General features: G+C 46.2%; 1 protein-coding gene across 1 annotated transcript; it reads right to left on the reverse strand.

Annotated features, from left to right (window-relative positions):
* LOC118080906 (kyphoscoliosis peptidase-like) lies at nucleotides 1-14,572 on the reverse strand. The gene is made up of 8 exons (XM_035106925.2): nucleotides 14,482-14,572; nucleotides 9,982-10,039; nucleotides 8,092-8,186; nucleotides 5,972-6,085; nucleotides 4,774-4,882; nucleotides 3,219-3,336; nucleotides 1,997-2,167; nucleotides 1-398 (listed from the first exon to the last, which is right to left on the reverse strand). The coding sequence occupies exons 2-8, from the start codon at nucleotides 10,028-10,030 to the stop codon at nucleotides 287-289; spliced, it is 768 nt and encodes a 255-aa protein (XP_034962816.2). The 5' UTR covers nucleotides 10,031-10,039; nucleotides 14,482-14,572; the 3' UTR covers nucleotides 1-286.
* Nucleotides 14,573-21,451: the final 6,879 nt, after the last annotated feature.

Consider the following 21,451-nt stretch of genomic DNA (forward strand, 5'->3'; position numbering starts at 1 on the left):
AATTACTATACAGTGGTGCCTCAACTTACGAATTTAATCCATTCCGAAGGCACCTTCGTAGGTCGAAAAATTCATAAGTCGAAAAACGCCATTGGAAACGCGATTTCCCATAGGAATGCATTGAAAACGGAAAAATTTGCAAGTCGAAAAATCCCTATCTAAAACCGCCGTGGGTTTTTTCCAGATGTCGAGACATTCGTAAGCGTGTGGCCATTTGCCCCATTCGTAAGTCGAAAAATTCAGTTGTCGAGTCCTTCGTAAGGCAAGGTACCACTGTATATTATATTTAAGCTGCTTCAGGTGTCAATTTCTGCTTCAACAGCTGCCACTCATCCTCATCAGGGACGTGATTCTTCCCAAACAGAGCAGGACTGGTGAGGAAGTAAAACTCGTTATATCTGCAAAAGGAGAAGGTGGAATAGTGCCGTATTTCAAAACATTTCCTAAATCAGCATCAGGGTCAAAAAGGCAAAGCTATCTAAGGATGAAGGTGGAATAATTCTAGGGCCAGTTCAGAAGTCAAGCGAAATCATAGTTTAGCTTGTTGAGCATGAGCTTCACACACGCCTTACCCTTGTTCATCAATCAATCATTTATTGTGTTTATAAGAATAAGAATAAGAATAATGTATTTATAACCCCCCACCAAGAGCTGTAAAAACTTGGAAGCTAGATTCTAACCACAGCTTCTTGTCTCATCTAAATCTGACAAACGGTGTTTTAATGTTAACTATGGTTTGTTTGACAAGCCATCTTCAAACCATGGCTTATCAATTCCCCACCCATTCCACCAATTCCAAATCCATGTGGGGAAAATCCCATCTAGCACGTAGTCCAAAAGAGCTGGAGGGCACTGGGTTAAGGAGGGCTGCTGCGTTGCAGTGACCCAGCCTACAGGATTTCCTAGTCCTACACGCGTGGCACTGTGGTCTAAACCACTGAGCCTATTGGGCTTGCCGATCAGAAGGTCGGCAGTTCGAATCCCTGCGACGGGGTGAGCTCCCGTTGCTCTGTCCCAGCTCCTGCCAACCTAGCAGTTCAAAAAGCACACCAGTGCAAGTAGATAAATAGGAACTGCTGTGGTGGGAAGGTAAACGGTGTTTCCATGCGCTCTGGTTTCCATCACGGTGTCCTGTTGTGCCAGAAGTGGTTTAGTCCTGCTGGCCACATGACCTGGAAAGCTGTCTGTGGACAAACGCCAGCTCCCTCGGCCTGAAAGCGAGATGAGCCCCGCAACCCCATAGTCGCCTTTGACTGGACTTAACCGTCCAAGGGTCCTTTACCTTCTTTTTTCTTTTTTTTTACACATATGTAGCTCAGGATAAGCATTACACTCCAGAACCATTCAAAAAGATAAATAGATTATTGGTGTTTACATAATTTTGCTGCCCCCAAGACACTCCAATGCCAATGGCTTAATTCTTATTATCATCAGCCCCCTGGCCATCGAATAAAACATTCTAAAACATGATTGATGAAAAAACCAACCTCTGAAAGCAAAGGAAGCAAACTAAACTAAACGTGTCCAGAAGAGGGCAACCAAAATGGTCAAAGGCTTGGAAACTTAGGAAGCTGGGTATGTTTAGCCTGGAGAAGAGAAGGTTAAGGGGTGATATGATAGCCATGTTCAAATATATAAAAGGATGTCATATAGAGGAGGGTGAAAGGTTGTTTTCTGCTGCTCCAGAGAAGCGGACACGGAGCAATGGATTCAAACTACAAGAAAGAAGATTCCACCTCAACATTAGGAAGAACTTCCTGACAGTAAGAGCTGTTCAGCAGTGGAATTTGCTGCCAAGGGGTGTGGTGGAGTCTCCTTCTTTGGAGTTCTTTAAGCAGAGGCTTGACAGCCATCTGTCAAGAATGCTTTGATGGTGTTTCCTGCTTGGCAGGGGGTTGGACTGGATGGCCCTTGTGGTCTCATCCAACTCTATGATTCTATGATTCTAAACTTGTGTCCCACTTGTAACTGGGCCTTCTGTTGTCTAATAACATACCTGAAAGTGAACTTGCTACAAGAGTCATCCACATAGCCGCTTGCCCATGTGCAGTCCAAAAGATGCCACTTTCCATCAAGATAAACAGCATTCCAGGCATGGCGGCTCTTCCCTTTAAAGTCGTCACTTTTGCAGCCTCCTGCCAAATATTTGCATTGTATCCCTGCAACTCTGAGGGATAAAGAAACACATTCAGGAACCCCACAATTGTCATAGTTTGAAAGCGTAATGCTGGTGGTCAACAAAAGAGGTTTAAAGACTGTCTCAAGGCAAATCTTTAAAAATGTAGTATAAACACCAGCAACTGGGAAACATTGGCCTGCGAGCGCTCCAGTTGGAAAAAAGCCTTTCCAGTTGGAGAAACGTGCTAGGAGGAAGGCATGCTTGGCAAATCCACACTGTGATCAACTCCCACCTGGAAACCAATGTCCCCACTGTGGAAGGATGTGTAGATCCAGAATTGGCCTCTACAGTCACTTATGGACTCATTAAAAAAATTCCTTCAGTAGCACCTTAAAGACCAACTAAGTTTTTATTTTGGTATGAGCTTTCGTGTGCATGCATGCACACGAAAGCTCATACCAAAATAAAAACTTAGTTGGTCTTTAAGGTGCTACTGAAGGAATTTTTTTATTTTGCTTCGACTCAGACCAACACGGCTACCTACCTGTAACTAGAATTATGGACTCATTGTTAAAACTATGTTTATGGAAGACAATCATACTTGGCTACGAGTGATCACAGAAGAAGTTGTCAAGGGATTGTGGTTGCTTTCACTTCCTTTTTTGACTGGGATTATTAGTATTAGTATTTATTAGTATCATTAGTATAACTAGTATTAGTATTATTATCCCACTAAGTCATGTATGGAAGAGACCCATTATAATCAAGTTTGTCATTCTCCATTGAATTCAATGAATCTACTCCAACTTAATACAACTGTACATATGCATTTTTACTTCAACAGCATTCACAGTATAAAATAGCAGGGGTGGGGACCTGTGGTTCTCTAGATCAGGCTTCCTCAATCTCAACCCTCCAGATGTTTTTGGCCTACAACTCCCATGATCCTTAGCTAGCAGGACCAGTGGCCAGGGATGATGGGAATTGTAGTCCCAGAACATCTGGAGGGCCGGGTTTGAGGAAGCCTGCTCTAGATCTCCCATCATCCCTGCCAAGTGACAACTGCTTCCCATATATGGCTGGGGGCAATAGGATTTACCTGCACATTTCTTCAAAGAGTCGAGCATATCCACTACAAATAGCCTTTCCTGACCGAAGGACATCGGCTGGCTTATAAAATGCCTTATCTCTGTTTCGGTAGCCTTCCACATCATATTCTGGAGAAATAAAGACACTTGTGAAATGAAAGATACTTGTGAAATGTTGCCCCCAAGTCTGCAATGCACAGTGAATGAGAGGCTGCAACAGCCTCACACAAAAGCCTATTCCATTCCACACTTCTGCTTGTCCTATCCCATACCTAGGAAGCATGAATCCGAATGGTTTTCTGTTTCCCCCGCCACTTTCCCTGGGAAAGCCCACTCTTTAACACTGAACCAGAGCAAACATCAACCTGCAGAAAACCTGGTGGGCGTTTGCTCTGGCTCAGCAGTAAAAATTGGGTTTTCCTGGGGGAAAGCGGCAGGACAAGTGAAAGTCTGGATGCATCTTCCTTGGTCTTCCATCAAAGCCCAATGTGCTACTGGGTATCTGCTAGAGAACTCTGTTAGAGTTCTGGATTCATGGGGGCAGGACTGTGATCAGTGCCGGATTTACGTATAAGCTAAACAAGCTACAGTGGTACCTCAGGATAAGAACTTAATTCCTTCTGGAGGTCTGTTCTTAACCTGAGGTACCATTTTAGCTAATGGGGCCTCCCGCTGCCGCCGCACGATTTCTGTTCTCATCCTGAAGCAAAGTTCTTAACCCGAGGTACTATTTCTGGGATAGCGGAATCTGTAACCTGAAGCGTCTGTAACCCGGGGTACCACTATATAGCTTAGCACTCCACTCTCTTGGGGGTGGGGGGAAATAAAGGAAAAACACAATTGGATGTATATTTCCAAAATATAAGGTAAAAAACAAATAAAATAAAACCTACATACAAATAAAACCTACATACAGCCACAGTGTTTTGTGTTGCGGAGGCTTCTATGAAGTAAATAATGGGCCCTGCCTGCTAGCCTGCTCCCTAAAATATCACCGGTTTGTTCATTTCTATATATAGGATGCCTACATTCTGCTATTTATAATTATTAGTACTTGGCATCATATATTCACACCTATTATTATTTCCTGTTATATAGCAAGTTTCTAGAGACTAGATTATGAGTCTTTGTAAATTGTGTTCCTACATGAACCTTTGTAATTGCCAAATACCAATGTGTTTGTATTATTAAGTTTGTTAAGAATAAAAATCATTTTAAGTTAGAGCTGAATAATTATTTCACTCTTAATATACTTCTTAATTGTATTTCACTATTAATATACTTCTTCTTAATTGTATTTCAGTTCAACAATTGCTTTGATAAAATACATATGTGCAATTGGCTTTAGATACCTACCGGTAGTAGGTCCATAAATTACCATATAGCATATATTCAACACAAAAAAACAGCGACAAGTTATTGTTGACAAAGGATGGCAGGGCATATAAAGGGCCCCATTACCTTCAGTAGCTTAGGGCCTCATCAAACCTAAATCCGGCCCTGACTGTGATACAGGCTGATCTTTAAATTCTGGGAGCTGTTTAGATACAAGGCACCCCCACCTACCAATATGGTGGCAAATCCACATCCAAATGGCTCGCACTTTCTCCAGGTCACTGTGGGCTTTTTGAAGCAAGGCACTCACGAGGTTTTCCACGCTATCCTTGACATTCACCTGTTTCACAAAAGGGAAATAGATTCAGGAACAGTTAACATGAATAAGGAGTATTGAGTTCCTTTTTTTCTATCTAAGCCTGACACTTGTTTAAAGAAAATGTGGGGTGCATTTTTACAGGCACTTACAAGCAATTGCTGAACTCAGTGGGGCTTCTCAGTAAAACTGCTCAAGGTTGCACAATGTTGGTCCAAATAAATGTATGTGTTTTAGCCGATTGATCAATTAATTTCGTAAATTGGACAAAAAGTTGCCCCTGGGTAAAAAGTATTCTGAAAGATGCTTAAGTTTTCCTTTTTCTTGGGTAAACAGGCGCCCTATTGTGTTAAACAGGAGCATGGCCTTGTGTGACTCACAATGTTCCCCACTGCGAACAGTGTGAACCTCCTGTTCACATTGTACAGGAGAAGTTGCCACCTATCAGGAGAGGACACTTGAAGGTACCATGGAACCTTGGTTCTCGAATGGCTTAGTTGACGAACAAATTGGAACCCGAACGCCAGAAACCCAGAAGTAAATGCTTTGGTTTGCAAACTTTTTCCAGAAGCCAAATGTCCAATGCGGCTGTCAGCTATTGTTTCCGGGGCACCTGCACTGATTGGAAGCTGCGCCTTGGTTTTCGAACGTTTCGGAAGTCAAATGGACTTCCGGAATGGATTATGTTCCAGAGCCAACGTACCACTGTACTATCAAATTCCAAATCCACATGGAAAAAAACCCTCAGCATTATAGCAGATTCCTTAAAGGTAAAGGGAGCCCTGACCATTAGGTCCAGACGTCGCGGATGACTCTGGGGTAGCAACGTTCATCTCGCTTTACTGGCCGAGGGAGCCGGCGTATAGCTTCCAAGTCATGTGCCAGTGCACGGAACGGCGTTTACCTTCGTGCCGGAGCGGTACCTATTTATCTACTTGCACTTCGTGCTTTCGAACTGCTAGGTTGGCAGGAGCTGGGACCGAGCAACGGGAGCTCGCCCCATCGCGGGGATTCGAACCGCCGACCTTCTGCTCGGCAAGCCTTAGGCTCTGTGGTTTAACCCACAGCGACTATAACTCCACACTGTATATATCACAATAAGAGACAGCATACCTTCAATGCATGGGCATCCAGTTCCTTAAACTGCATCAAGTCCATCAGTACCGATTTCCCATCAGATTGTTTCTGGGACAGCGTTGATCCTTGTTCCTCTTTCATCTTGAAATCCTACAAAAGTGTTGTTGTGGGGATGAGACAATACTTACATTGAAACATATACTGTATTCCAACGCCCACCATCCCTGACCATTAGTCATGCTGGCTGAGACTGATGGGAGGACAACACCATCTGTATGGCCACAGATTGCCCGTCCCTGATATTTTATTTTTATGCCGGTTTTACTGCCATGGGTGCCCTTAAACCTGTGGCCCTCCAGAGGTTGCTAGACCCAGAAAACGTGGCAAAGGCAATGGTCAGGGATGCAGTCCAATAACCTCTGGAGGGTGACAGGTTCCCCATCCTCATCTTAGTGGATGGTGGGAATTGTAATTTGTCAGGGGTGCTCAGATGCCTCTGTTGGAGATTCCGCGCCACCTTCAAAGAACTAGCCTACAGTCGTACCTTGGAAGCCGAACGCCTTGGCACTCGTACATTTCGGTTCCGAATGCCGCAAACGTAGAAGTGAGTGTTCCGGCTTGCGAACATTGTTCAGAAGCCGAACATCCGGCTCAGCTTCCTATTGGCTGCCGGAGCTTCCTGCAGCCAATCGGAAGCCACACCTTGGTTTCCGAGCATTTTGGAAGTCGAACGGACTTATGGAATGGATTCCAAGGTACGACTGTACTAAGCAATTCCTTTCTGACACAAATGACTAACCACTTGAGTATGTAAACGAGGCAGGAGAGAAGGACTGCCAGGTTGGAATATTCAAGCAGGGGGCTAAGAGATTGTCCTCCTAGTTGCGTGTCGAGGTCACAGGACATCCCCCCAATAATTCACACATCACACAGCAATTTAAGTTTAAGGTTTTTGGCATTATTTTGGCCACAACTTTATTTAAAATCCAACCAAATGTGAGTGGTTGCTTAGGCATTGGTTCATCCATCTGTCCCCCGCCCTGGGACAGATCTGACACCCCTAGCCATCTAGGGAAGTCAGTAGGTAAACACCCCCTGAGAGAGGATGGAGCTGTGTGTCAGGCCCTTCCCCTCTCCCCGAATGTTCCCCGAGGCTCTTACACTTGCATGGCCCTAGCCCTTGCGGGGGTACAGACGAGAGCCCGTTGAGCCCCAGGATTCCTTTAACGGAATACTCCTATAAGCAGCAGCAATTTTGAGGGGTAGGCCCAGCCTTTTCATACCCCTCCACCAACCAATTTTTTAACCAATGCCTAACCGCCAACCTTACAAGTTGTGACGATTTGCTACGCAGTAGGCAAAAACCAAATGGCAACAGCCAATCAGCCAAATGGACAAAATTCCTATCGGGCCCCTGCCCCAAAGCAGGCGACCCCATGACAGGCATAGGAATGTCAAAGCAAAAGGCCCTTAAAGAGGGCGGGTGGGTGGAAGAGCCATTGCACTGGCAAAAGTGAAACCAAAAGCTGTGCATGAGGAATTTATACCCGCTATCGCTATCAATCATTAACCTGCAACATGACATTTTCCCCAGCAACAAACTGTCCAATCGCCCTGTGGCCATTTAGACTAATCTGCCCAGCAACCCCAGGGGATGTCCTGTTAACCCTACCGCGTTCTCAATGAATAGAGAACCCGATTTGTAGCTCTGTGAGGGGAAAGCTACAGCTCCCATAGTTCTTTTGAGGAGTTGGTGTTCTTTAAATGCATGGTGTGTGCAGCCTATGTGAATAAGTGCTCTACTATGTTAGTTTTCTGAAAAACAGGAGCAGGATCTTCTGACTCATTATGTTCCCAGTATGGACCTCCCATCTGAACAGAAGTCATTGCCTCCTATCAGGAGAGGACACTTGAAAGTACTCTCAAATTCTGTGTTATTGCGTTGGTGGTATAGTGGTTAGCATAGCTGCCTTCCAAATTCTGTGTTATTACTGTCATTATGGTTTTCGTTGCATGTGTCTTTTGTGCTTGATGTTTGTATCGAAAAATTGATTAAATAAATTAAAAGAAAGTACTCTCAAATTCCAAATACACATAAAAACTTCAGCATCCTAGCAAATTCTTTGCTGAATATATTGCAATAAGAGACAGCATACCTTCTGTTCATAGGCATCCAATTTCAATTTTGCCAACTCTATTTGTAGCATCAGGCAGGAGAGGTGCAGGCGCTTCAGCTGTAACAATTGCTCTGCTTAAAAGGACACAGAGAGAAGGAAGGAAGGAGAGGGAGAATGCTGAACCAGGTAGGGTTTTGATCTGATCTTGCAAGACCGTTTTTGAGTACAGTAAACAAGGTATATGGCATGGTTTGCACTTCCCAGTGGAACAGCTGGTACCTCCTTAGATTAAGACAGGCGAACTAATACCAGTGTACTGGAAGAATAAAGACCACCAGTGTTGAAGCAATGATTCTTCAACATCAACTTTGTTGGACTGGTCATGTTGTGCGGATGCCTGATGATCGTCTTCCAAAGCAACTACTCTATTCCCTACTTAAAAATGGAAAGTGTAATGCTGGTGGTCAAGAAAAGAGGTTTAAAGACTGTCTCAAGGCAAATCTTAAAAAATGTAATATAAACACTGACAACTGGGAAACACTGGCCTGCGAGCGCTTCAAGTGGAGAACAGCCTTTACCAAAGGTGTCATGGGCTTTGAAGAAACTCAATCTCAGGACGCAAGGGAGAAACGTGCTAAGAGGAAGGTGAGCTTGGCAAATCCGTGATCAACTCCTGCCTGGAAACCAATGTCCCCACTGTGGAAGGATGTGTGGATCCAGAATTGGCCTCCACAGTCACTTACGGACCCATTGTTAAAACTGTGTTTATGGACGACAATCTTACTCGGATACGAATGATCGAAGAAGAAGAAGAAGAAGAAGAAGAAGAAGAAGAAGAAGACCTTCTTAGAGAAGACCTCTTCGCACCCAACATCTGGCTTTGATAGGAATGCCTGGCATCCCTTACCCCAGCTGCAAATTTCCCTACATGCATCTGCAATATGCATTCAACAGAACGTCAACTGCAAGCTCATTTCAGGAACTATAATGGTAGCATAACAATTAGAGTTTGCAACACAAACAAGGCTGCTTGAGGTGAGGGAGAAAATGTACCCTCCCACCCACATGCCACATATTGAAGCCCCGTTCCACTTACAGCCCCGTTCCACTAAACACAGGTGATGGGACAGATTTCTCCAGCACATCTGAGTAGAACAGGCTTACTTTGAGGGTGAAGGGCAGACTGCGTAGCATGCAGCGACCTGTTCTCTGACACCTCCCTGCTCCCTGCCCCCCTGGAGCATCTGAGCCACCTCACTTGGCCTAACACTAGCTCCAGCATTGGAGGAAAAAAATATAGTGCAGCCTGGGCTTTTATTTTTCCAGCCAGAACTCACTGGAACTGAGTTCTGCCACCTCTCAGGTAGGTGCCATTGCCATTGTAAAAGAACAAGGGAAGCGTTCGGCGTGAGTTCTGGCACCCCTTTTTCTAGAAAAATAACACTGAGCGCAGTTAATTTTTTACCATTCAAGCCTTGTTCCCAGGATATCTCAAGAGGTGGGTGGAGAGGTGTAGCTGGGAGGGGGGAGGCGGGCCACTGGGCACCACACAGCAGGGGGTGGCACTTCCCATGGGGCCTGCAGCGCACCCGAGCCATGCATCTCTCCTGGGAGTGGTGTGGTGGCTTGGGCCCCCGAACGGCTAGCTACGCCACTGGGTGGTTGAGTGACGGGCTCATAAAATGATTTCCTAAGATACGCAGCACTACTAAGTGAAGTACTATTAATATACTGTATACAGCAGGTGTAGGAGATCTTTGGCCGTCCAGATGCTGGGGAAGGACAACTCCCATCATCCCTGGCCATGCTTGCTGGGACTAACAGGTGTTGTCATCCAACAACATCTGGAGGGCCAAAGATTCCCAACAGCTGATATAGAGGATCCAGATCAATAGCCATATATAAGCATAAGAAAGAACTTCTATTTACCATACAGATCTTCTTCCGGAGGCGGCATAGATGCTTGTACTCCTCCCATCTTGAAAGCCTACAAAATGTTTGTGTTGGGATGAGACGAGATGTGCATTAAAGCATACATTGCAACTCCCACCGTCCCTGGTCATCGGCCATGCTGGCTGGGACTGGTGGGAAACAGCTCTGCACAGCCCCAGATAACCCATCCCCAATCTGTTGCCCTTATGCCAGTCTGACTTTCATAACTGCCCTTAATGCAACAACAGAACCTGTGGCTTCGCAGAGGCTGCTGGATTCCCCACCGCCATTCAGCCAATGGTGTTGGATGATGGGAGATGCAGGCTAGCAACTCCTGGAGGGCCTCAGTTTCCCCATCCTTTCTTAGTGCATTGTGGGAATTGTAGTTTGGCATCTTGCCTCCGTCAAAAAATTACTAAGTGTTTCCAAAGCAGGCGACGCCATGACAGGCATAGCAATGTCAAAGCAAAAGGCCCTTAAAGAGGGTGGGCAGGCGGGAGATCCGTTGCACTGGCAAAAGTGAAAACAAAAATCTGCCCACAAGGAATTTATACCCACTATCACTATCAATCATTATAACTTACAACATGACTTTTCCCCCAGCAACAAACTGTCCAATCGCCCGGTGGCCATTTAGACTAATCTGCCCAGAAACCCCAGGGGATGTCCTGTTAACCCTTCCGCAACACGTGCTCTCAATGAATAGAGAACCCGATTTAGCACTTATTTTCTGTTTTAAAAGAGTGATCTTAACATGCATCAATCGGATGCCAACTCTGGCTTTGATTTTAAAGCTATCAGCAAATGTTAGAGCTTCCCCACCCCCTTGGGGATTTCTTTCCAATGGTAGGGATTTAAGGAGGAGTTTCACATGATCGGAGTGGTGAGAGAGTTGGACGTAGATACTGACATCTTTGTTGTTGTTTAGTCGTTTAGTCGTGTCCGACTCTTCGTGACCCCATGGACCAGAGCACGCCAGGCACTCCTGTCTTGCACTGCCTCCCGCAGTTTGGTCAAACTCATGTTCGTAGCTTCGAGAACACTGTCCAACCATCTTGTCCTCTGACGTCCCCTTCTCCTAGTGCCCTCAATCTTTCCCAACATCAGGGTCTTTTCCAAGGATTCTTCTCTTCTCATGAGGTGGCCAAAGTATTGGAGCCTCAGCTTCACGATCTGTCCTTCCAGGGAGCACTCAGGGCTGATTTCCTTAAGAATGGAAAGGTTTGATCTTCTTGCAGTCCATGGGACTCTCAAGAGTCTCCTCCAGCACCACAATTCAAAAGCATCAATTCTTCGGCGATCAGCCTTCTTTATGGTCCAGCTCTCACTTCCATACATCACTACTGGGAAAACCATAGCTTTAACTATACGGACCTTTGTCGGCAAGGTGATGTCTCTGCTTTTTAAGATGCTGTCTAGGTTTGTCATTGCTTTTCTCCCAAGAAGCAGGTGTCTTTTAATTTCGTGACTGCTGTCACCATCTACAGTGATCAAGGAGCCCAAGAAGGTGAAATCTCTCACTGCCTCCATTTCTTCCCCTTCTATTTGCCAGGAGGTGATGGGACCAGTGGCCATGATCTTGGTTTTTTTGATGTTGAGCTTCAGACCATATTTTGCACTCTCCTCTTTCACCCTCATTAAAAGGTTCTTTAATTCCTCCTCGCTTTCTGCCATCAAGGTTGTGTCATCTGCATATCTGAGGTTGTTGATATTTCTTCCAGCAATCTTAATTCCGGCTTGGGATTCATCTAGTCCAGCCTTTCGCATGATGAATTCTGCATATAAGTTAAATAAGCAGGGAGACAATATACAACCTTGTCGTACTCCTTTCCCAATTTTGAACCACTCAGTTGTTCCATATCCAGTTCTAACTGTTCATATCCAGTTCATATCCAGTTCATATCCAGTTCTATACTGACATCTATCCAACCTTTTGCATTTGGTTCCTGGTTGGGCCCTTGGGCTCAGATCCTGCTTACTGGTTTTCCGCTCAGCTACTGTGAGAACAGGACGCTTGAATAGATGGGCCATTGGCCTGATCCAGCCGGCTCTTCTTATGATCTTCTGTTAGAGGTATGCTGCCTTTGTGCATGGCTGTTCCACTTAGCTCTCATGTTCAAGCCATAATAAACGAGTGGGTGCCTGAGCATGTGCAGAGTGCCAACCTCCCTCAGTGGTGAAATAAATAATCACTACTTTTACTTGGAGCCCTGATAGCCATTGCACCCAGCAGTTCTGGTGTGTTTCCTCCACACAATAGAGCACCCTTGATGGATCAAGACAGATGACGCACTGCCACGTCGTGTTTCTCTTCTGTAGAACATTTTCGTACATGCATTTCCTGCTTTTGATGGAGACCTTGGCATTATGATAAGAGTAACAGGAACAGCACTTACAGCGCCAAAACAAAAGTGAAAGCAGAACAAGTTTGGGCAAAACAGCACGGCTGTTGTGTATTGAATTTGCAGGCACAGCACCGTAGCAGAGCAGCCAGGAACTAGTTATGGGAGGTAAAGGTAAAGGGACCCCTGACCATTAGGTCCAGTCTTGACCGACTCTGGAGTTACGGCATTCATCTCGCGTTATTGGCCGAGGGAGCCGGTGTACAGCTTCCAGGTCATGTGGCCAGCATGACTAAGCTGCTTTCTGGCGAACCAGAGCAGCACACGGAAACGCCGTTTACCTTCCCGCTGTAGTGGTACCTATTTATCTACTACTTGCACTTTGACGTGCTTTTGAACTCCTAGGTTGGCAGGAGCAGGGACTGAGCAACGGGAGCTCACCCCATCGCGGGGATTCGAACCGCCGACCTTCTGATCGGCAAGCCCTAGGCTCTGTGGTTTAACCCACAGTGCTACCAGCGTCCCAGTTAAAGCAGATAGTGACTGCTTCACCTGGGTTGGGTAGGCTAGCCCAAGTGCCTATATATAGCAGCAGGGCTGGGGGTTTTGTGTGCCTTTTTACTTGCTTGCCGCCATGAATAAAGATGTTACTATACTACCACTGGCTGGACTCGCTATATAACAACGGCAGTGTGTCAAAGTTCCCTGGTGTCCCACTTGCACGTTTTCTCCCTTGCCAGGTAGATTTCGGCAATTCATGGTCTATGTTTTATGTGGATCTGCCCACATGAACAGTATAATTAATGAAAAGGTCCATCTCCTGTTCCCATTGCCTATTGATATAAGAGGTGTACTCAGGTGTTTTTTAGGGAATGCTTCTTTTTGCAGGGAATGGGTGTTGTATTTTTTTGGTATTAATTCCTATACTATTTTCTATATAGCTTCTTAATAATAATAATTATTTTTATTTACTGGTATTTATTTATACCCCACCCATCTGGCTGGGTTTCCCCAGCCACTCTGGGAGGCTTCCAACAAAATATTAAAAATACAATAAAACACCAAACATTAAAAACTTCCCTAAAGAGGGCTGCCTTCAGATGTCTTCTAAAAGTATAAGTTATAGATCATTCATAATTCCACTTCATATCATTTTCATATACAGTAATTTAATAGTCCTATTATGTTTTCAATACAGTGGTACCTTGGTTCTTGAAGTTAATCCGTTCTGGGAGTCCTTTCGACTCACAAAACTGTTCTAAAACCAAGGCGTGGCTTCCGATTGGCTGCAGGAGCTTACTGCACTCAAGTGGAAGCTGTGTCAGACGTTCGCCTCCCAAAAAACGTTCGCAAACTGGAACACTCACTTCCGGGCTTGCGGTGTTCAGGAGCCAAGCCGTTTGACTACCAAGGTACCACTGTAAGTCTGATTGAATTTGGTGGGGCTCAGGAAAGTGGGTTTAGAATTGCAGCCTAAAGTAGCTTTGGAGGCAGGATGTGTCCACGCTATGAACTCAGGACTTCCCTACTCCAGAGCAGAATTTGCAGTCTATAGTAGATTTGCATCACCCTGCCTCCCCATGAAAATATGGGCCTTCACATGAGATACTTCCCACCCCACTGTTCTCCTTGACCTTTTGCCCTTTAAATTCAGGGTTTTTCAGTCCTCAAAAAGTCCTAAATGGGCATGATCGAGAAACCCCTTTGCACATAGTACAAGAAATATGTATTAGGGCTGAGCCCCAGAATAAATCCCCCCCATCCTATTTGGGAGACAGACAAAACCATAACAAAAAAATTTTTTTTTATTTTTCTTGCAAAGGGACAGCACAATTCTATGTGTCTTTGCTTTAGGAAAGACCTCTAGGAATTTCTGGCTACAAATTGAAATGTAGCCACCATCCTGAAAATACTGTAGCTTTGCAAATAAGCCCTCAGGTTGCTAGCCCTCAACATTTCACTTGTTCGCCTTGACCTCATCAAGTAGAGAAGTACACTGAGAAGCTTCCTCCAAGGGAACTGTCCTAGAATGCCAGTCTGCAAAATTTTCCAGGTACCATTAAGTAGGTGTCTCATTCGCAAAGTCCGTTGTTTCATCTCACAAATGCTGTTTTTTGTAAGAGACCCAAACAAATCAGGATGCTGCTCTGCTTACCTTTTGGCGTAGATGCTCAGTGAGGATGTCTAGGTGATGATAGTTCAACTTTGAAGATTGGGTATTGTTGCAGGAGTCTCTGTCTCTCTCGAAGTAAATGATTTTTTAAGTTATTACATTATTTCTAGAGGGTGCAGGAAACGCTTGCACTTTCAGTTTAGAGAGTGAGGGGGAATTCCAGGTTTCTGGGAATTCACGCCAAGAACTAAGCGTCAAAACAGAGGTATGCGGGTTGAGTTGAATATGACTTGATCTCAGTCCAGACAGATCAACCATATGTGGCCAGTTTACAAGCCCCCCTACCCCTGGTGCCCTTTCTCCCTGTATTGGTGCTCCAGAATTTTTCACTGCTTAGAAATATAGGACACAATATTGGATTGGCGGAGGGGTTGGATTGCTATTGGATCGGCTAGTCTAGGCGTAGCAGAGCGAGCAGGGCAGGCAACCCCTAGTATACAAGCAGTGCCGTATTTACATATAAGCTAAACAAGCTGTAGCTTAGGGGCCCACTCTCTTGGGGGCCCCAACAAAATTTAAAGGGGAAAAAACTGGATGTACATTTCTGGCGACGAAGGTGGGATTGAAGGACAGCAGAGCACAGCCAGAATCGGATATGCAATGAGCTGATCACTGAGCAGAACCAATTCAGAGCTGACCGTTCCGGCTAGAGCACTGTGTTCCATCCATCGCCCTCCACGTCGGCATCAGAATCATGGCTTCATTCGTGCCTCTACCGCCGTTCGCACCAGCCTCTGAATCATGGGACACGCTCCAAGAGAAGCTCCGTACCCACTACGCACCCAAGCCGTCTAAAATTGCTGCCCGCCACACCTTCTACCACAGGAACCAGGCTGAGAGGGAGTCCATCAGCAAGTACATCGCTGCTCTCAGGAAGGCCGCCCTACATTGTGCGTTCCGGGACCTTGACGACGCCCTGATGGATCGAGTTGTCTGCGGAATCCGGAACATCCGTCTGCAGCAGCGCCTCCTCGCCAAGCCAGACCTCACGCTACAGAAGACCATGGAGGAGGCCGCAGCCGCAGAAGCTGCTGAACTTTCCACCCAGGAGATCCGCAAGCCCAGCAGCCCACACTCCACTAAGAAGCCAGCTCTAACAGAAGGCGAGGCTCAATCTACACCTCCCTCACAAGCGGCGGACGTGGATCCTAACCAAGCCACGTCAGAGGTTCAGCAGCCCCCCCCCCCAGAGTCTAGAGCTACTGCTGTGCCTGACCATCCGCCGAGTCCGCATATGGCGGTTCCTTCGGGAGTCACGTAGACAGGAAACTTGGACTCACCACCAACATCGGTGGTGCCACAGTCTCAGCAGGAATTGGCCAACCCCCTGGACACTGGTACTGGCCCTCGGTGTTCCACCAGGGTCACCAAGCGGCCATCCTACTTATGGGACTATGTCAGTAGCTGCATTTGAAACGTTGCATTGTAAATAGAAGCTATGTACCTTGAAACTGTTATGCTCTTGTACCTAATTGAAACCATTACGAATGTAACTAATGCCTTTTCTCGATGGGGAGGGGTGTTATGTATTAGTGTACAGTATATAGTTTTCCCTCAGGTCCTTAACAGTTGTTTTAGGAGGGAACTTTAGGAGGGAACTTTGAATTGTGTTTGATACATTGTTTGAGCCAGCCTCTATAAAAGCAGGCCAGCTCGGCAATGCAGTTCAGTTCTGTTCCAGCTTCCAAATAAAGAGCTGCTTTGGAGAGATTGCTGTGTCGTCTGCTATGCTTACCCACAACATAACAGTTATTATGGTACATTATTTCTAGGGGGTGGAGGAAACGCTTGTACTTTCAGTTTAGAGAGTGAGGGGGAATTCCAGGTTTCTGGGAATTCAAGCCAAGAACTAAGCGTCAAAACAGAGGTATGCGGGTTGAGTTGAATATGACTTGATCTCAGTCCAGACAGATCAACCATATGTGGCCAGTTTACAAGCCCCCCCTACCCCTGGTGCCCTTTCTCCCTGTATTGGTGCTCCAGAATTTTTCACTGCTTAGAAATATAGGACACAATATTGGATTGGCGGAGGGGTTGGATTGCTATTGGATCAGCTAGTCTAGGCTTAGCAGAGTGAGCAGGGCAGGCAACCCCTAGTATACAAGCAGTGCCATATTTACATATAAGCTAAACAAGCTGTAGCTTAGGGGCCCACTCTCTTGGGGGCCCCAACAAAATTTAAAGGGGGGGAACTGGATGTACATTTCCAAAATATAAGATAAAAAACAAACAAAATAAAACCTACATACAGTGACAGTGTTTTGTGTTGTGTATGGACCTATTAGGTCCATAAATTACCATATAGCAAGCATATATTCAACACAAAAAAGCGACAATTTGTTGTTGACAAAGGACAGCTGGACATATAAAGGGCCCCATTACCTTCAATAGCTTAGGGCCTCATCAAAGCTAAATCCAGCCCTGTACACAAGCTAGGACTGCCCTGAGTTACAAGGACAGAGAGAATAGTGCCTTCATGTCTGTGCTTTTTGATTTCCCAGAGGCATCTGTTTGGGCCACCACAGAAAACACAATGATAGCTTTTTGCTCTCTGATCCAGTCCGATTCTGGATGGAGGCGAAGAGACAGATGTGGGGCAATGGAAGACCGGAAAGGAGAAAATTGTAACTGTAATTGGTGAACACGTCTCCCTTACACTTTTCGTTATGTGCACCAAAAATGGCGGGTTTGCATACATCGTCCTCCTTGGGGTTTATTTCCAAACTGTTTTGACTGCAAGCTTCAGCCCTGGAATGTGTAAGCATAGGAACTGCCTTGCTGCGTCAGACTAGCTCAGCATTTTCTATCCAACGGTCCCTAGTGGTCTGCCTCTCAGCTTTTGTGAGCGAGGGCTCAGAGGTCTGGCATCTATCCCACACTTTGCCTTTTGTGCCTGGTGTTTAGAGGTACCATGCATGGAGCTTCCACTTAGCTCTCATGCTCAATTCATAGCAGGCCCGTCTTAACCACATCGAGCGCCGTGGCGCAAAGGTCCCTCTGCCGCCGCCCCCCAACTCACCGCGGACGCAGAGGAGGGACATGGCATGGGCGGGCTGGCCGCTGAGGGTGGGCCGGGCTCAGGGGCGCCGCAGCGGGTGGGCCGGGCTGCCTTGTTGTCCTCTGGGGTGCCGCCGCTGCCTCCCCCTGCGCGGAGGCCTCTTGTCTTCCTCATGCCCCTGACCTGACCCGCCAGACTGAGGCCGGGACTCGAACCCGCGGCGGGAGGGAGGGAGGGAGGCAAGGAGGAGGGCGAGCGGGAAGGTGGCCGGGCTGTCTGGCAGGCACAGTGCGGCTGCCGCGGGCGCAGCGTGGTGCCCCCTGACGGCGCCCTGGTGCATTGCGCCACCCAGCCTTGCCTTAGGGCCGGCCTTGATTCATAGTAAACAGGCGAGTGCCTGAGCATGTGCAGAGTACCACCCTCCCTCAGCAGTGAAATATATATAAAACCTTTAATCTGGGCCCTGCGAGGTCCACATAGCTATCCTGTCCAAGCAGACACAGTATGTATCATAATCACAGTAGAACAGCCTTGATGGATCCAGACAGATGACGCAAAGCGACATCTGCACTTCTTTCGCAGAAGCTGCTTTGCCCTTCGTGTACAGATTTAGATAAGGGAGACTTTGGCATTATGATAAGAGTGATGGGAAAAGCACCCAGGAGGCCAAAAGAAAAATGAAAGCATAACATGTTTTGGCAAAACAGCGCCGGAATGTGCAGAAGTTCTCGGGGAACCACAGTCACGGCATATGTCCCAGTTGTTCTCCTTCTCCCCCCCCCCTTTCCCAGATAGATTTTAGGGCAATTGCATGAAAAAGTCAACCGACAGACTCATTTTCCATACATAGTTAACATGTTCTATATATTTTTTAAATCTAATATCCCCAAGTTTCATTATCTGGCTGCAGTTTTTCCAAAATGGCATTTTACAAATCGAGTAAAACAATCAGAACTGTGATGTGTGAAATGACTTGGAATAGCTCTATCCTTCCCCAGCCCACCCCCTAAAATTCAGCTAAAGCCCCCCCCCCCCAAGCAAACAGAGAATAGTTTAATGACCTTTAACTGTATTCATAGTTCAGCTTTCTCATTTGGTGAGCTGGCAAATGAAATATTCTGTTGGGAGCAAAATCAGATGAGCTTAGAAGAATAAAACTTATGTTAACTATGTGTAATTTATTAGTAGTTACATACCGTATATTCAGGCGTATAAGATGACTGGGCGTATAAGACGACCCCCAACTTTTCCAGTTAAAATATAGAGTTTGGGATATACTCGCCTTATTAATAAGATGACCCCCAACTTTTGAGAACATTTTCCTGGGTTAAGAAGTAGTCATATGCGGGAATATACAGTACTTTTTTTAGTTACAGGTAGGTATCCATGTTGGTCTGCTGTCGTCGAAACAAAATAAAAAAATTCCTTCCAGTAGCACCTTAGAGACCAACTAAGTGTGTCATTGGTATGAGCTTTCGTGTGCATGCACACTTCTTCAGCTACACTGAAACAGAAGAAGTGTGCATACACACGAAAGCTCATACCAATGACAAACTTAGTTGGTCTCTGAGGTGCTACAGGAAGGAATTTTTATACTTTTTTTTAGATTACTCATCCTTGGTATGCAGAATTTATATTTCTCTACTGGGCCTCCACCGTCTTTCTTGAAGCATGTAAATTATAGAAGCTTCCACCAGCTTCCTCAGATGGGTTCTCTCGATCTAGGCCAGGGTAGGCAACCTAAGGCTGGGGGCCCAATCACCTTCTTAATCCGGCCCGCAGACGGTCCGGGAATCAGAGTTTTTTTACATGAGCAGAATGTGTGCTTTTATTTAAAATGCATCTCTGGGTTATTTGTGGGGCCTGCCTGGTGTTTTTACATGAGTAGAATGTGTCCTTTTATTTAAAATGCACCTCTGGGTTATTTGTGGGGCATAGGAATTCGTTCATTCCCCCCCCAAAAAAAAGTCCGGCCCACCACATGGTCTGAGGGACAGTGGGCCCATGGCTGAAAAAGTTTGCTGACTTCCGATCTAGGCTGAAACAGGTGGATTTTTGCAGGGCAGGCACGGGGAACCTTTTATCACTATCAGACTGGCGGGCCAAATTTGACAGGTGGGCAGAGCTGTTCACCTGTCAAAATCCCATCCGCTCCCATCAGAGAGAGATTGGGCTTAAAAGGGACTGCGGAGGAGAAACCTCCCCCCCAATACCTTTTATGCCTGATCTCACTGCAGTCCTTAAGAGGGTGGGGGAGACAACTACTACTAATAATAATAAGAACAATCATCATCATCATCATCATCATCATCATCATCATCATAATTTAATTATTTCTTATATGCCGCCCATCTGTCTGGGTTGCCCCAGCCACTCTTGGCAGCTTCCAGCAAATTATAAAACCACAATAAAACATCCAACATTAAAAGCTTCCCTAAACATGGCTGCCTTCAGATGTCTTCTGAAAAGTCAGATACTGTAGTTGTTTATTTCCTTGACATCTGATGGGAGGGCATTCCACACACTGGGCGCCACTACTGACAAGGCATTCGATAATCTCTCTCCCCACCCACATGCTTTAGGATCGCAGCAGGATTAAACCATACAAGGATGGGGAGAAGCTTGTGACAGTCTCCCCCTCCTATTTAAGATCACAGGAAACATAGGTCTTCAAAGGCAATGGAAGTCTCCCTCCTTCTTTTTCAGTTCTCAGCTCAGGTGTGCCTGCGAGTTCTCTGCAGGGAGCCTGTTGGCATTCCCAATCGCTCTCCTGGAGCCCAGTGCTAGGAAAATCACCCCCTCTCCTGATGCGGGATGCAAAATTCACTTTCCTGAGAAAACCCGCTCTTTAGCACTGAACTGGAGCAAATGTCAGTCCACAGAAAAACTGATTGACGTTTGCTCTGATTCAGTGGTCGAGATCGGGTTTCCCCGCAGGAAAGTGGTGGGATAAAAGAAGGCTGGGTGAGACCTCAGTCAAGCCCTACCCTTAGCTAAAGGTAAAGGGACCCCTGACCGTTAAGTCCAGTTGCGGATGACTATGGGATTGCGGTGCTCATCTCGCTTTACTGGCTGAGGGAGCTGGCGTTTGTCCGCAGACAGTTTCCAGGTCATGTGGCCAGCATGACTAAGCTGCTGCTGGCAAACCAGAGCAGCACATGGAAATGTTGTTTACCTCCCCGCTTGGAGCAGTACCTATTTATCTACCTGCACTTTGACATGCTTCCGAACTGTTAGGTTGGCAGGAGCAGGGACCGAGCAACTGGAGCTCACCCCGTCGCGGGGATTCGAACCGCCGACCTTCTGAACAGCAAGCCCTAGGCTCTGTGGTTTAGACCACAGCACCATCCGCGTCCCAGCCCCACCCTTACCTACACCCAAATGTAGGGTGGATGACTATGGCTTGTCCAAAACAGCCTCATAGGCTGAATGGGAAACACTGGTGGGTCCTTGATCTAGATTCTAGAGATACCAAGGTTGCCAGGATTTTTGTAAAATCCTGTGATATGTTACTTATCCATTTGAATAGTTCTGTTTGCATTTGGACCGTTTCCTTGTGGGCTCTTTGGTGGTGGGGTGGGGGGTGGAGTCCAACTTAGGTTCGTAGGCAGATGAGGCTTTTGGGATGCATCAGAGCTTCTGGGAATCTAGTGTCTCATATATTAACTGCCAGCTGTCTGGGGATTTACAGCTCCTTATCTTGAGGCTGGTACCAGAGACTCAAGGACACCTGCCCGTTGTGAACTAGGAACATCTTGCAGCTGGGCCTGTCATGGTTTCCTGTCTGCTGATTAATTTTGGAAGATCTCAGTTTTCTTGCCTTCAAAATGGTGAGAGAATGGACTTGGGCTATCCTTGTGCCGAAGGGTGTATATCACAAGTTTTATCTAGTATAGATTGTTTTACCCCCTTCTCTCCTGCTTCTGGAGTTTCCTGCTTTTCAGAACTGAATTG

Source organism: Zootoca vivipara, chromosome 2 (genome assembly GCF_963506605.1).
Source record: "Zootoca vivipara chromosome 2, rZooViv1.1, whole genome shotgun sequence".
Lineage (NCBI taxonomy): Eukaryota > Metazoa > Chordata > Lepidosauria > Squamata > Lacertidae > Zootoca > Zootoca vivipara.

Coding starts and splice junctions, on each gene's coding strand:
- LOC118080906 (XM_035106925.2), bottom strand. CDS start 10,030: ATGGGAGGAGTACAAGCATCTATGCCGCCTCCGGAAGAAGATCTGTAT. Junction 6,086..8,091: donor TGGATGCCTATGAACAGAAG/GTATGCTGTCTC, acceptor ACACTTTTGTAG/GATTTCAAGATGAAAGAGGA. Junction 2,168..3,218: donor CTCTTTGAAGAAATGTGCAG/GTAAATCCTATT, acceptor TTTATCCCTCAG/AGTTGCAGGGATACAATGCA.